General features: G+C 46.4%; 1 protein-coding gene across 1 annotated transcript in view; it reads right to left on the bottom strand.

The window, feature by feature from the left end:
* The window catches only part of PTPRN2 (protein tyrosine phosphatase receptor type N2), a 1,038,500-nt gene that overhangs the window by 22,058 nt on the left and 1,000,277 nt on the right, over positions 1-16,165 (bottom strand). The window contains exons 19-22 of the mRNA XM_058660653.1: positions 10,894-11,013; positions 9,646-9,812; positions 4,620-4,673; positions 2,426-2,490 (exon numbers count right to left, since the gene is read on the bottom strand). Coding sequence (XP_058516636.1) covers positions 2,426-2,490; positions 4,620-4,673; positions 9,646-9,812; positions 10,894-11,013 — 406 coding nt within the window. The remainder of the gene's footprint in view (positions 1-2,425; positions 2,491-4,619; positions 4,674-9,645; positions 9,813-10,893; positions 11,014-16,165) is intronic.

Below are 16,165 nucleotides of genomic sequence, written 5' to 3'. Positions count from 1 at the left end.
GGCCTGGGAAAGGCCTACCTCAGCCAGCGGAGGGGCCTCCTGCCCTTTGATCTCGGCCCAGACCAAGGGTCCCGGGCCGAGGGTCAGAGGATTTCACATCCCCACATGCCCCCCACCTCCCTGAGGAAGAGGAGCAGTCAGGAACAGAAAGAGGGGGTGACCAATCTCAGAAAAAGCCCGAGGCTTGCCCCCTTCGGCCAGTTCCACATGGCTGGGCGCACATTGTTGCGTGCTGAGCCCACGCTCCAAATGGAATTTGACATCCTATGCTACAGTGGAGCCAGCCAATGGCTACCACGGTGCTCGTACAATTACGTCAGCTCCTCCCTCCAAGGAAGAGACCCCCGGGGGCCAGAACCTACAGTCTGAATCGCCAACTCCCATCACCACCACCAAATGGCCAGGTTCTGTCCCAGGGGCTTGGCCGGGCCTTCTTTTCTTGGCACAAGCAAGTTTCCATCTAAAATCAACATACAAACACGGAAGTGAGGGGCTCTGCGTTGTTCAAAGGGCATTTTCCCTTCCTAGAAGGCACGCATGTTTGTGTGTGTGAGCCAGACCCAGGGGGAGGCAGCAGGTGCTTGAGGGAAGATGGGTCAATTCTGCAGTGAGCTCTGAGCTCCAGGAACTGCTGATGTGCCAAGGGAAAGGGGCGATTGATGAGAAAGAGCTGCATATCTAGGCAAGGGAAATAGGATCTCTTGGGGGTAAAAATTGTGTCTCTCTAAAAACTAACCAAAGATAGGAGTGAATGCAGTCACACAAGATTCGCCGTCTGTTTTTGTGTGTGTGTGTGTGTGTGCATTCCAGCCACTAAGCTGATTTAGCACACGTAGAACAACTTTGTTGGTATAAGAACCAATTTCATTCTCTCCCCGACAATCTGCGACCAGACCCTGGAGTCATGGGGCGGTGGCGACGGAGGAGGGTGCCATGTGGAGTTTGAGTTCTTGCCCTGGCACTTGGTCGTCATCCCACACAGGATTTCAGATAACCGACTCAAGCCCTCTGGCGCTAGGGAAGCCATGGGCTGCTGTTTCATCTTCACTCAGCTGTATCCTGAGGCTAAGGATGTCATCTATTTCATTGTTTATTTATTTTAGCCATGAGAAGATGGAGCAAGAAGAATAGCTCTTTGAGAATGACTGGCAACTGTGTGTGGTGTATGAACACTCAGTCTATTGTCAGTATTGGTCGCACCACCAGGCAGAGAATGGAGAATGGGGTCCCCCTGGAAGGTAGAGGGGTCTACAGAGGGAGCTTCGGACAGTTTACAGAAGAATGGGATTAAAAGATAAATTTATTGTGGTGTAACATTTTTGAGATCTATGCATCCTTTTTTATAATTCACATTTTCCACCAACTTCTGGAAGATTCTTCGTGTTCGTGTGTGTGTCTATGCAGGAAGAATGTTTTATCCTCAGGAGGAAAAGAGACCACAAAATATCACCTGCCTCGGTGTCTCCCAGCGTCCACGGGACACTAAATGGGTATTAACAGGGACAATGAAGTATACTTTCAAGTGAGTAGGAAAGGTTGGGTGACAGAAAGATGGAGAGTTCCTTCACTGGGAGCCGCGCAGGCATCTGAGGGCCAATGAGCACAGTGATCAGTAAACAGAGGCAGACGGAATACTAATTCTTCCGCAAAGTCACCCGGCCACAGACACATTAGAAATGACCTTGCAGGTTCGCTGTCCCTGAGCTTGCCCAACACTCGTGAAACAAAACAGCCCAATGCCCCATGCTCAGCCTTGAACAGGGGAACTGGGCCCTGGGGGTGGGGACGGGAGGCTGGATACTTTGGCTGCAGTGATAAAAGCCTCGCAGTAGGGCAACCTGGAAGACGCTGGCATGTCTGTAGGGTACACACTGCTGCTGTGTGAGATGCTTCCTGCTGCCCAAGACACCGGGTGCCATCACTGTGAGGGAAGGTCCAGGGGCCCAGTTCCTCCTCGACAGGAGGTGTAGGCCAAGGGCACTGAGAGCCATGTCTGAGAGAGGTGATGGGTGTTCCATGACAATCACTAGTAAAGCCTTCCGGTGTGACTTAACATCTGTATCCTGCTGTTTTCCTAACAGCCAAGGGTGATACGAACTATTTCAAGGAGATTCCGATCTGATACATCACTGCAGACTCAAAGATTGCATTTTCTTCAGCCCTGATGCTAACCCCATTCCATGTGCCAAAAAGACCCTCGAGGACCTACTATGTGCCGAAAACATTCGGGCTGACCACAAAGGATGGATCTTGCAAAACAAACGTGCTTGCTGCAAATCACCTTAATATGATTCAGGAAAGGGGAGCCACATTCGGCTAATTTTTTCTCCCCCAAGGCCTCCTGTGACTATTACACCCTGTGTTGCCATAGCAACCCCATCCTGTCTCCGAGCCACAACAAAGCAGCCAGACTTCTGAGTCTCACCTTTGGCCATCTTATTGAGAACCATGTCAATCAGGACGTAGGTGCCACTCCTGCCTGCGCCGTCACTGTCAACAGAAGGAGAGAGAATGAAAACGCTGTCTGTCCACAGTGAACCCCCAAACACACAACAAAGCCAGTGACAATTTACTTCCTTTATGCTTAAGTGGGGCCTGGAAGATGAATTTGAAAGAGGGAGGAAGAAAGTAGGGGGATTGATGGGGGGGGAGAGCCACCAGGGGGAGGAGCAGGGAGAACAAGAGAGCGTTAAGCCCTCCGTGCAGCTCCTGGGGATTAGCTATTGTGCTCTGGTAGACTGGCTGCTTTCTCTATTCCCTCCCCCTCTTTGACCAGAGATGTGATAAATTTGGTAAGGAAAAAGACAAGAAGAGAAAGAAGGAAATGTTGGACTGTGTCAGAGTTGGTGGCATTGACATTCAAAGTATGTGCCAGACACTTTCTCCAAGATGACTGGGTGATTTCTGCGGCAGGAGAGGGGATGCTGCTGACTCCCGTCGGCAGGTGCACTTCCGGCCCATGGTCGTGGGCTGCATCTCTGCCCTTTGCAGAAGTGAGTCCTCTCTCTCCGATTTGGAAATACATGTCCTCCTTTAATTACATTCCTTAAAAGGTGCTCTCGTTTTGTCTGTTCCTCATCCCACCAGCTATAACTGGAATGTTTACCATCTGGACTAGAGGTGTAAAAATGTTCTGAAATGTCTCAACAGCAGCCAATGTGAAAGAAGAAAGGGCCCTTTGGGTTGTGGGGGGAGAAGCAGTCCCAGCGCCATCCTTTCTTCCTAGGAACTTGTGCCACATCCTTCCCGCTGGAGAATGCTGCCACTGAATCACACGCCTTCCAGAGAGGCTGCTTTCCACCTGACAGGCTACGTGCTCACTCCATAACTGGCGTTCCTGTGCGGCTTGTTCACATTTGCACTCCTGGCAAAATCGACTGCTAACTTTTAAGAAAAACAGTCAGTGTTTCCATTTCTAGACTTCAAAGGCGGTGGAACTGGCCAACCACCATGCCTTCAGGTTCTGATTTGGCTGCTGGCCTGCCATTCCCATCACTGCTAAGTCTCTCCTTCTAGGTGGATCACCTATCTCTAAGAGTCTGTACATTTGGCTTGAATGTGTTTCCACAAATGGCTGGAGGCAGCTGCCTTTGGAAACACACACAGCTCCTGTAGAGTGCTTTGCTATGTCATTGTGGAAGGGAGGCCTTGCTCACTGGTCAGTCCACACTGCAGGGAACCAATGACCGAGGTGGATGGTCTTGCCCAGTGATTTTCTCACATCTCTCCTAGGCAGAGTTCACACACAAATCCTGTAAGATAAGCTACCAAAACCTCCCACCTAATTGTAGTCTGTCTTGGTCCATGTATGTGTAGGAGAGGGTCTGTTTTATTTTCTAAGGGTACCAACCCATGTTTGGTTTCATCTTCCTGTCTTACAGTCAGACACACTTGCTGACTGGATCGACAGATTTGGTGTTTGATCTTTGGAAACAGATTCCCTTTGTGTTGCAGGCAGAGAGGCGCACCCTATAAGACAGTTCGAGAAAAATGAAGGATGAGGTGTTTACTCAGAACAGTTGAGTCCAGTAGAAACAGTGTCCTTAGAGGAGTTTGTCCAGGTGGGTCCGATTTCACTTGTGGATTTTAACCTACTTTAGGGATATATGAGTCATGAAAGGCTCGGATGCACCTGTACACTGGAGATGGCGTGCTTCTGGGAATGATCTCTTCAATGTTGGCCCTAAGCATTTTTTTTCGCCTTGTCCATAAGGGTTCCAAACCTCTGCTGAATGTACTTCTTGGTTGAGACAATGCAACAGGAAAAAAAAAATGTTGTCTCAACGATTTTTTGTGTGGTGGCATCGTGAGGGTTTTGATAAACAGGAGGTGATAGGACATGAAGTATACAAGCAGGTTATTACACAGCACCCATTGGCTTGCTGGAAATTGAACATAGCAGGTGAAGCTCTTACAGGTAAAAGGGAATGAACAGCCAGTTTTATTTAGTCAATAAATAGACAGGCATCAAATATTAAGTTTGCATTTTTGATTTCCTTTAGAAACGCCAGTTAGATATATTCATTCAGCAATTAGGAAGCTCAACCTCAGTATTTAATTGCATAATTTATCTCTGAAGCAGTAAAAACTTCTTAATCCATGCTAAAAGTTTTACTTGCCTGCAATGAACAATTATTGGACAAGAACGGCCCCTGTAGCACTTGTTTACTTTTCTGAAATAAAAAGAGACATAAAAATTATAGTTACGGACTAAAGTCTCTGCTCTCCAAATTAATTCATCAGCCAAAGCAAAATGTCTGCATCATTGAAACCGTTTTGCAATAGCTTACTTAGACAAACAAAACAAAATTACACACACCATTTCAATAATTTATTTGTCTTTTCAATATGGAGTTATCAGACATAGATTTAAAACAAATTACACTTTCACACTTTTTCCCTTAAAACCATGAACTTGCTGTCTCTAGCTGCAGCCAACAGATGCAGGGTTGCCCCTGCACAACCCCCTCCTGTGCTCCATCTTTCCAGGCCCTCGGCTCCAAGCTTCCTCTTTTTCTTCCCCATCGATCCGACTTTTGACTGTGATATGGAGTGTCTAGCTTCTCCACCAACATTTTTGTGTTTTGCAACCAGCTATGCTTAAAATCTCTTGCATCCATATTGGAATTTAATACCTGGTATTGTCTAGAAGCAGCATCCGAGAGATCTGCTTTGATCTGTCATTTTGTGTCAAGGATATCCAAACTACAGAGAAACCTTGATTAATTCCAAAACAGACTTTATATCGGGAGCACAAAAATGAATAATTAGAATGCATGTAAGATGTTATTAAACAATTTGTAACTCATTTCACTTTTTTTTTTAAATCCAGCAAAATCACTATATATGTTTACAAAGTACATCAAAGTTCTCAGGAAGATAATTCTGCACAAAGAAATTTACAGACAAGATCTCTGTTTATTGGAAGAAAAAATACATGCTATGGAGGTATGTGTTCCAATTTTAGTCACTCCTACAATAAATAGAACATAAATGAGAAGTTTCGAAAGCAGCAGCACAGAAAACATGTTGTCCTTAGACCAGAAATGAGACTATGCTTCTTCCCAAAGGCTGGTCCACTTAGCACTTTAGTCATTCACAAGTGAAAATTTATTTAATGGTTGTTTTTGCTGTGAACAAGCCAAGAGGAACAGGTGCACTAGAAAGAAGGGAAAGTGAACATTCTGGTAGAACTGAGTAAGCACTTCAGCATCATGGAGCCCAGACAGAGGACACTTGCTTTTTTTTCTCCACTTCTACTGTGGAGTTCATAGAACAAGATACTGTGACACAAGTTAGAACCCTTCGACCTGCATAGCATGATGGGAGCTTGCCAGGGGCAGGCGGAGCCTAGGTAAGATGCTTCCACCCGCAGCAAGGCCATGGTCAAAGCTCCAAAATGTTCAGGCAAAGTTGATCTTTCAGTGCTCACTTGCCCATGAAGGGATGTAGCACCTAACCCTTGAGACCCACCCCAAAATGAAGAAGGCTCTGGAACCTGGGCAACAGAAGCCAGTGACCTCACGTCACCATTTCTGTGAGAGCTCTTAAGGCAGAGGAAGCAGAAATGAACTCTTGGTAATCACAAGCATTTATATACCAGAATGTCTTTTTGCTTGTTGGAGAATTAACAGGTTGAAATAGACCCACTCCTTGCTGTTCCTATAATCTCCCACTCCCGACTCAGATTGCAAAGGCCAAGTGAGCTTACAGTTAACAGATTCATGGTGCAGGGATTTTGAGGTCTACCAGTCCAGAAGGTATGAGTGCCATCATGTGTACATGCATGGGAATTGACATGAGTGACGTGTGTTCCTGTGCACACACACATGTGTATGTCTGTGTAGGGTCAAGCTGTGAAGATCTTGGGGAGTTTCACTTTTACAGGCCCTCCCAGTCACTGAATCTTGCGAACATGGAGTACCACAGCTGTTTCCCTACCACTACGACACTTCGCACTAGACAGACAGTTCCATCTGTTTTTCAGGACTGACCTCAACGCCTACATGTTTGTCTGTCGGTCAGCACTTTGAAGGGACCAAGCACACACACAAAAAGTGGGTTAAAAAGCAAACACAATAACCAGAGACCTTTAAAAAAAACTGCACCGGTTTAAGAAAGAACCAATGTTTGAAGTCAGTGGTACAGGAATGTCTCATTGGTTTAGCCATCTCTTTGGCAAAAGGTAGTAATAAGCTCTCTGGCAAAGAAATATGGCAAAATGTAAATTACAGTTCTGGCTACCTCCGTTTACTCTCTTAGCTGTCACTTGCTTCTTCACTTCTGTGATTCCTGTCTGGGTTTTATGGTATACTGCAGGCATGATTTCCTACATGATGTGATTGGCTGGAGGGACAGGCTCTTAGCAAGGTTTCGCTGTAATTTTAATATCCGTATCAGCCCTGCCTGCCTCACGATCAAAGTTATTGATAAACAACCACAAGCAATCCAGGAGACCTGCAGCGGAAATACATGTGGTGGTACGGCTGAGAGTTGGATCTGCAGGGAACCATGCACCTGGGTCATTACACTGTGAAACATCGCAAAGAGGAAAAGCGGATCATTGCATCTGGAGCCACAGTGTTCGTCCCGTTGACCTAAGATGGAGACTGCAGATTTTTCATGGAGATGAGCAATGCACAGTGGTCTCCGTTTATTCTCTTAGCACAAATCAGCAGCAAGCAGAAAGTCTCCAACATTAAGAAAAATTGGTATGATATAGACTTCGACAGCAGAAATCCACCGAGAGAGAATGATTAGTCATACAAACCAACCCATAGGTCACTGAGTGAGAACGGACCGCCAAGCAAACCAACAGCAAGCAAAGGTCAGAGGTCGTTAGAGGCTCACAAGGGGGCTTCCCACATGTCCCTGTAGCACAGTCACAGTTTCCAATGATCACTTTTGTGACTATGCAACTGGGCTCATATTACTAGCTGCAACATCACAAAAATGACACTGGCCACCGCTAATTAGCTGGCAGAGTAAGGGTTTGTCCATTTTTACAGTGAGCAGCGTTAGTGGATGCCATTGCGCACAGCGAGAGTGAGAGGAGAAGACAGAGATGGAGAGGTAGAAGTTGTAAAAGCAAGGCCCTCCAATGTGATGCTAATTATCTTTTAGCAGCTTCTCTTTAAAGTGTAAATGGGCTCCCTCTGGGTTCCAGAAGCATTTAATTACATCTCGGTGCCTGGTGGACACACCAGACCAGAGTGAGGGTGTCTGGTCTATGGTCCAAAGGAGCCTGAAGAGGCTGGTGTCCTCATATGCCGCTGTACCCCTCTTCACTCCTCCTGTTCTCCCCCACAATTTCTGGTCGCTGGAATTTGTGGTGGTGGCAGAGGGGAAACTTTTTCACATAGACAATCATCCTTCAGCAACATGTGTCTAAGTGTGAGGCATTCTGAGTATGTGACCATTGGTCCCAGTCATCCAGGAGATGCGTGTAAGGTGCAGCCTGGGCAGTGTCACATGTGGTGAGCAAGGAAAGCTTCCTGCTCCGAAGAGGCTTCTCACACTGGTTGGGGTTGGTTTTCCCTTTAACAACCACTTTCTTGCCCCCCTCCCCACCTTAGTCCCTTGAACAGGGGAATTCGGAGAATCCAATTTTTCTTCGTGATGAATCGTAAACAGAGGGTTGGTGACGTATGTGTTCAATGCCATATATGGATACAGGCACAGGAACATGCCCACATGCATATATGCCCAAACACGTCGGAGCAGCATCAGACAGGCATCAAGATGAACTGCTGTCTTTGTAGCTACATCTGCCTCGCCAAGAATGACTTTATTTGGAGACTCTGCTTCAGGAACTAAATCTGATTTGTATGTAGCATATCTTCAGAAAGAAATTTATGCTAAGAAAAGTGTACATAAATGGCCAGGAAATGAGGATGGGTTAGGAAGGAGCTGTGTATATTAGCTGCTTTATGATGTGTTCGTGATCCTGGATCCATCTCTGCATCCTAGGGGAGGTGACAGGGCCAGACTTGGGTCATGGAAGGTGACACCCAATTCACGTGTCTCCTTGAGCTCTTGCACAGGCTAGCTGATCCAAAGAAGGATCCCAATGACTATGGTTTTGTTTGTTTACTTTTCAAAATAGACTAAAAGGCAGAAGCAATTGTATCATAATACACTTTGGCATCTGTAACACACAAAGTCAAGAAATTTACAGAGAAGTCTAAAACTCCATCTTCACGGCAATGCTTGGTCTTTTCAACCTCCCTTGAATTACGTGACTGCAGACTCAAGAAAAAGTAAGTGTTCAGACATAGTCACTTCAGGATAACACGTTACACTGGATTCAACCACAAGCTCTCCCTAGCACTGAGTTCCGGGTTTGGATGTTCATCTTTGCAGGCAGGTTTACATAGAAGGGGGGCATTGAGGGTGCTGGATGGCTTTACGTGGCCATCTAATCATGGACTGCCTTTAAACAGCTAACACCAACCAACCATTACCCTTGTCAGGCTTCTGGCTTAAACTTGGCTTTTTCTTTTCATTGTCACCCCTTCCTGCAAGGCAGAGTCTAGCATTCACTTCAAGAGTTCAATGAATATACTTTCAAAATCAAGACAACTTACTGGGTGATTGGCTAGAGCAATGATAGGAAGAAAAATGGATAAATATATACATATATATAAGCTGTCAGTTTCAAAATTGCACTAAAAATACATATAGTCATGTGCTAACTATATTCAGGCTTTTGTCTAAGATTATCCATTTTAGAATCTGGGCCTACATTTGCTAAAGCTCATCATTACAGGCCAGCAGATGAGCTACCCAAACTAAAAAAAATGGGTTTCGTTCATCAATATCCCATAAATTATAAACTTGCAGACTCTTTGTCCGTGGCATAAGTTTATCAGAAATCCCATGGTTCTATGATACCTACTCTCCAACTCATATTCTATACCACTAAAGCTAGAAAGTACCTCACAATCAACATGTACCTCTAACATAATACTCCTCCCACCCCACCCTTCCTTTTCCTCCTTTCTGCTTCCCTTCCCAGTTCTACGCAGATGGTACATCCTAGAGCGAGTGGCATCCCAGAAGCGAGGCTCCTGGGTATGAATGCTCCCTCCTCCCTGGCATCTGTTCCCCACAGCTTTTCCCCTGCCAGTGGGCTCTGGGTTTTACCTTCGGAAATCCAGGAGAGGCCTCGTGGAGGAAGGTACTCCCTGGTCATACCAACTCAGGAAGTGGAACTGGGTCACCGTGCGTGTCTCATTGGTCTGCAGGTTCTTGAGATAGAAGCTCCTCACCAGGAAGTCCTCACACCAGATGTGCTCGGAGACCAGATTGACCTGGGTGTGGGCAAGGAGCGAAGGGAGACAGACAGGTAGAGGCATCATGAACGCACAGAAGGGACAAAGCCGACAGACTTCACAGAGCAGCTGTGGGCTCCCTTAGGCCTTACCCCCTTTTCGATCTGAACACAGTTCATGCAACAGATGTGGCACTGTATGTGTTTGTGTGTTTGAATGCTGCTTAAGGGCTTGGAAGTCACAAAATATGTGTGTTATAGTTCAAAACTATTCTAGCTCTTTAATATCTCTAAGTGAGAAATGTCCAAGAAGCATAAACGGAGAAAATTTTTCGAATAAAAACAGCAACACAAGTACATGTTTTCCCAGTGGTTCCTCTCTCATTGAAATTCTGCCCAGTGTGGCATACACCCAGTTCAGAAAAGAAGACTCCATTAGCTTCAGAGGTGTGGACCTGGATTAAGTCGTTAATCCCATTTGAGCCTACTTGCCAGTGACAAAAAAAGCCACTGTGGCATCCTTTAGAGGAAAAAAGCTTCACACTGAAACTTTTACTTCCATGGGACTTCCCATTCTGACTAATTTGAATGCAGAAGAGACACAAGGTACATTCGGTATTTGCTGAAATGCAAGTTTGTCCCTGATGGGGGTAGGGAACCCAATGAAAGAAACACGCAGGTTAGGTATGCGGGCTATCCTCGGACAAAATGGTCAGAATGCTGCAGACACAACGCCCTGAGATCAGGCACAGGGAACACCACACGGCTCAGTAAACGGAATCAATAAGCAATCAAAACACTGCCTTGGTTCCTTTAAACCACAGGCTGGGCATCAAGGTCCAGTGCACCCCAGAAAGGGAAGTCTCTGAAATATCGTCAGCATTCAGATGTATGATGCCATCACCCTAGAATCCAGTTCCCACCCCACAGCCAAGCCCAGGGTGGGAGTCACTCCTGACCACGTGACACCTGGAGCTCCCCAAGGACAGCAGGCACTGCCCTTGGTCTGTGGGTGACTGCCCATGGCTGCCAGAGGACTAGGGATTCTGGGATCCACCTCTCCTTGTCCCGGAACGGCAGGGTGGGTGGGGCCTGACCCCAGGTGCTGAGAACCCAAGTACCTCATAGACATGGTAGAGGTTGGAGCCTTCATCGGGCCAGTAGTGGTAGCACTGGCGGACGCCATTCTCCGTGAGGGGTGTCAGCATGACGATAACCACACAGCCGCTCTCCCACACCATCTGCAGACAAAGAAGGGCCGGTGGGCACACTATGACTCTCTTGGCACTGCAGGATGCTTTAATGACCACTCTCAGAGATGCAGGCCACATTTATTCCACTCACAGGAAACCCATCAGTTTCATCAGACACTTTGTTTCTGCAGTTGCCTGTGCCTCTCTGAACACCCTGGCCCCTATTTTGCATGTTCCATGAAATGTTTTAAAAAAAAATTCCGGGAATCCATTCTCTATCCTTGAATACCTCCCTGGCTGTTTGGCTTCTCAACTTTTGATCCTTAAAGGAAACTTCCTAGAATATAGTGCAAAAAAATGCTGACCACCTGGCCACACTGTCAGACGTGGGTCCATAGCCTCCCTTCCCAGGGTTTGTCAAGACATTGTGCATGGCCAGGGAGACAGGCTGCTGTGGAAAACCTCCAGCTCCAAAAGATCTCCCACCAGGTACCTTACCAGAAGCGACATTTCTTTACTGCTGAAATGTCACGTTCTTGGGGCCAAATACTGCAATGCTCCTCAAAATGGATTCAATAATTCATGGTGGCTCCATTAAAATGGCCCCCAAGATACCAGGGACATATAAAAACGTGTTGACTCATGCCATCCTCTTCGACTTTTCTGCACACACAACTGAAAACTTGGTGCCCTGGTCTGACACATGCAGCGTATGACGCTGCATTCTGAGATTCTCTGGGGAACACTGCTGGGGGGGGCATTTTTAGGTTTTATCAGTATATTAGATTGCAGTGTGAAGACAAGTGTTTTCCTGCAGGTTCACTTCACAGAAATAGTTATCAGCAACTGCATTCTAATTTGGATTTGGAATCCAAGAGAGCTTTGTTTTCTTTAAAATATGCATACAAATACAAAAATCCAATGAAGTGCTTGTTCATATATATTTCAATCTACAAATTCCAACACAATATTCTCTCATCATTCATGTCACGTGAGATTCTAAAAATCAGATATGGCCATGATATTTTCCAACCAATATTAAACACTGATTGACACCCTGCTATGATAGGGACAGTCAACATCCTTGAGGTGCCTTTCTGTGTGCCATTTATGCTGGAAGTCAGTGGAAATTACTGAACCACTTACAAAGATGCTCACCAGTAGGTATCAACGGGGCTCCAGGCTACCTGTGTGCTTCCTTCTTCCTTCGTGGCATTCCAACCCCAAAGGGGGAATTCAGAGCATGTTCCTCACTTCCAGCTTCTCAGGTATTCCTGCCCTCTCCCGCCCCATCACAGAACCATTTAATGTGCCTTCAGAAGGTCCAGAAGCTCATGGAAGCCATTACGAAAATGAGGAGAAACACAGATTTTATGAGTGTAATAAAAACACAATGATCCAGACCATAAACTAATCATCCAGCACTCAGCTTGTGCCACCCAAGTGTGACATTATGGGGCTCCCTTGTTTCAAGAGGGGTTCTCCACAATTTGGCAGCCTCTCTCATTGGTTCACACGCATGGCACTTCATCAGGGGGAGCTGGACTGATTCCCTGAAGATTTGGTGAAGATGAAATCCAAATGAAACTTAATTTAAACAAACAATCACAAAGGCGCTCTGGGAAATAATATTTCTTTTTAGGTCACTGTGTATAATGACAGGAAGTGGGATTTACTAAATCAAACAAATGGGTAACCCAATTGGGCACTGCCATTGCAAGCTGCTCTTGGATCCCACGACGCTAGCTCATGTTCCTTTGAACTGAGTGAGGCAGCCCGACTTAGGAGGGGAAGAGTGGCAGGGCCCTATTTTCTGCCTTAAACCACAGGGTCCTCCCAGCTTTGCCTCAGAGCACACAGGGAAAAACTGAGTTTGGATTTTGACCTGGAATGTAGAATATTGGTAAAAATGTGCAGGTACCTAAGTTCTCATTCCTAAACAGGGAGAGGCTTCACACTTTTCTGCTTCCTGGGCTTATTCTTTGTTTACAGGTAAGAGACAGATGACTTCTAACACAAGAAAGGCACTATTTGTTGACACATCTCTGAGAAATCTAATACTTTGTCTCCTAGCAACTGAAACAGTAACCCAGAATCCACATTCCATCTTCATGCAGTCTGTTGGAATAGGTAGTTCATAAAACTCAAGACCTGGACTGCCAAATTCCAAAAATGGCCATTTCTAACATTTTCTACTCAGTTAAATATCAGAGAACACAGCATGTGCAGCCTTCTGGCTGCTCACTGGACACCCTGAGCACCTGTCAGGTGTCAGGCATTGGAGTGGACATCAGTACAAGACTGGAAATGCTGGCTCTAGGCAGGAGTGTGAGTGCTTCCGGGTGTGCTGCAGAAATCTGAACTTGAGGAATTAGAGTGGATCACACTTCCCAGACAGGAAGCAGATGACTCCATCCTGGACCAAATAAGGTACTGATATGGGTTATGAGTGAGTCTTAAGCATTGCCATTGCAAGTGGCACTGTGCTTTGGAGAATTTGAAAAGATTTGTTTCTGTGAACTTTCTCTCAAATGTACCTGAACCATTCTTGGAAAAGTTCTCCTCCCCCTTCTCCTACTCCCTGCTGGAAGGCTTAGGATGCTGTAAACATGAACTCTGCGTGCCCTGGGGTGAGGGGTGATGAGCAATGGCAATTGGGTGTTCATGCTTCCCATCTCCTCCTCACTGGTGCCTGCCTGATGTAGGGAAAGAATGGGCAGGGGTGCCCAGCTATCGCAGAGCATCTGGCTAAGTCTGCTGCTAAGCTCTGTGATCTCACCCATCTTGAATGACTCAGGTGACATAGGCCAGGAAACTTGTGATAACAACTACAGCCAAGTTAACTTGTAAGAGGATCTTCTTGTTACTCAGCAGCAGCAGGCAAGTGGAAAAACAAAAATTCATTACTTTAGACTGTTTATCCAAGTCATGTGGCATGCATACAAATGGCTTATTTGGTCCAGCCAAGTTTACTGATGTCATTAAAAAAAACCCTATCAGGGCTGGAGCTGTAGCACAGCGGGCTGAGCTGCCACCTGCAATGCCAGCATCCCATACTGGAGTGCCAGCGTGAGTCCTGGCTGCTTCACTTCTGATCCAACTCCATACTAATGGGCCTGGGAAGATGGCAGAGGATGGTACAAGTGCTTAAGTCTCCCTTATGGGAGACCCGGATGGAGCTCTGGGTTCCTGGCTTTGTCCTGGCACAATCCTGGCTGTTGTAGTGGACAGAAGAGCTCTCTTTCTTCCTTCTTTCCCTCTTTCCCTTCTTCCTTCCTTATCTCTGTCTGCCTCCCTCCCTCCCTCTCTCTTTTTATCATTCTATTTTTTCAATAAATGAAATCAGGCCTAAAAATAAAACTAAAACAGGACTACAAGACCCAGAGCTATGGCTCAGTGGCTAAATCCTCACCTTGCACACACCAGTTCATGTCCTGGCTGCTCCACTTCCCATACAGCTCTATCCTCATGGCCTGAGAAAGCAGTAAGATGGCCTCAGGCTTTGGGACCCTGAATCCATGTGGGAGACCCAAAAGAAGTTCCTGGCTCCTGGCTTTGGATTGGCTCAGTTCCGGCTTCTGTGTCCACTTGGGGGACTGAATCAGCAGATGAAAGATCTTTCCCTGTCTCTCCTTCTCTCTGTAAATCTGCCTTTCCAATAAAAATACATCTTAAAAAAATCAGACTACACATATTTTTGTTATGGGTCAAATTGTGTCTTCCTTGAAAGTTAAAGCCTTGGTATCTGTGAACATGACCTATTTGGAACTAGGAACTTTGTGGATATAATTAGTTAAGATGAGGCCCTATTTGCTGGGCCTGAGTCCTAATCCAACGCAACTGTGTCCTTCCTAGGAGAAGAAATCCCTTTGAAACGCGGACACAGAGGGCAAGGCTGGGGTGGGGCATGCAGAGGCCAAATAAGCCATGTTATCCCAGTCCAAGAATGCCAGGTCACCAGATGCTGTGAGAGGCAGAGAAAAATCATCCCTGGAGACCTTGGTGGGAGCCTGGGCTAGCCCTGATGCAGCCCCGATTGTGGATTCTGGCCTCACAAAGGCAAGGATACAGTTCAGCTGGTCCAAGCCAAGCCAAGCCATCTGTGGTACAGGGATCCCAGGAAATGAATACACAGGCTGATCCATCAGTCCTTATCCACCCATCACATTCCCCAGACATGCCAGAAACCATCAACACTATCAAAGCAGATGGAAAGCATCACAAAGTCCATAGGAGTACCCTGTAGTCCTTTACAAGTACTAAGTATTTACATAGCACACAAAGTCAGATAACCTGATTACCACATGGGCAAAGGATCTAAAAGACTTGTTAACAGAAGACACACAAATGCACAATCAGTATAGGTGGCAACTGTCAAAACCACAAGATAGCAAGTGCTGGGGAGGAAGTGGAGAAAAGGGAACCCTTGTGGCATGGTTGGTGGGAATGAGCATGAAAAACCACTGGAAACCAGTAAGGGGATTTCGCAAAAGCTCAAAACATTGATGTGGTCCATCAATCTCATTTTTTTTTTTTTAAGATTTATTTTTATTACAAAGTCAGATATACAGAGAGGAGGAGAGACAGAGAGGAAGATCTTCCGTCTGATGATTCACTCCCCAAGTGAGCCGCAACGGGCTGGTACGCGCCGATCCGATGCCGGGAACCAGGAACCTCTTCTAGGTTTCCCACGCGGGTGCAGGGTCCCAATGCATTGGGCCAGCCTCGACTGCTTTCCCAGGCCACAAGCAGGGAGCTGGATGGGAAGTGGAGCTGCCGGGATTAGAACCGGGGCCCATATGGGATCCCGGGGCGTTCAAAGCGAGGACTTTAGCCGCTAGGCCACACTGCCAGGCCCCATCAATCTCATTTCAGAGTGTATATATCCGAAGAAATGAAATGAGTGTGCTCAAGTGACACCTTCAACCTCATGCTCACTGCAACACTACACACAACAGTGAGGCTACTGAACCTGCCTAGGTGTCCATCAAGAGATGACCGGGTAGAGAAGACACGACAGACACCAACGATGCAACACTATCCATCCTTTAAAAAGAGTGTGACATCTTGTCAGTTGCAGTGATCTGCAGGAACCTGGAGGACTTGATGGTACATGAAAGGAGGCAGGCTCAGAGACACACAGCACATGGTTTCACTCATTTGTGGACTCTGGAATATTCTGTCCACCAGCAACAACACT

Source organism: Ochotona princeps, chromosome 2, assembly GCF_030435755.1.
Source record: "Ochotona princeps isolate mOchPri1 chromosome 2, mOchPri1.hap1, whole genome shotgun sequence".
Taxonomy (NCBI): Eukaryota; Metazoa; Chordata; class Mammalia; order Lagomorpha; family Ochotonidae; genus Ochotona; species Ochotona princeps.
This window is presented reverse-complemented; position numbering and strand designations above follow the sequence as displayed.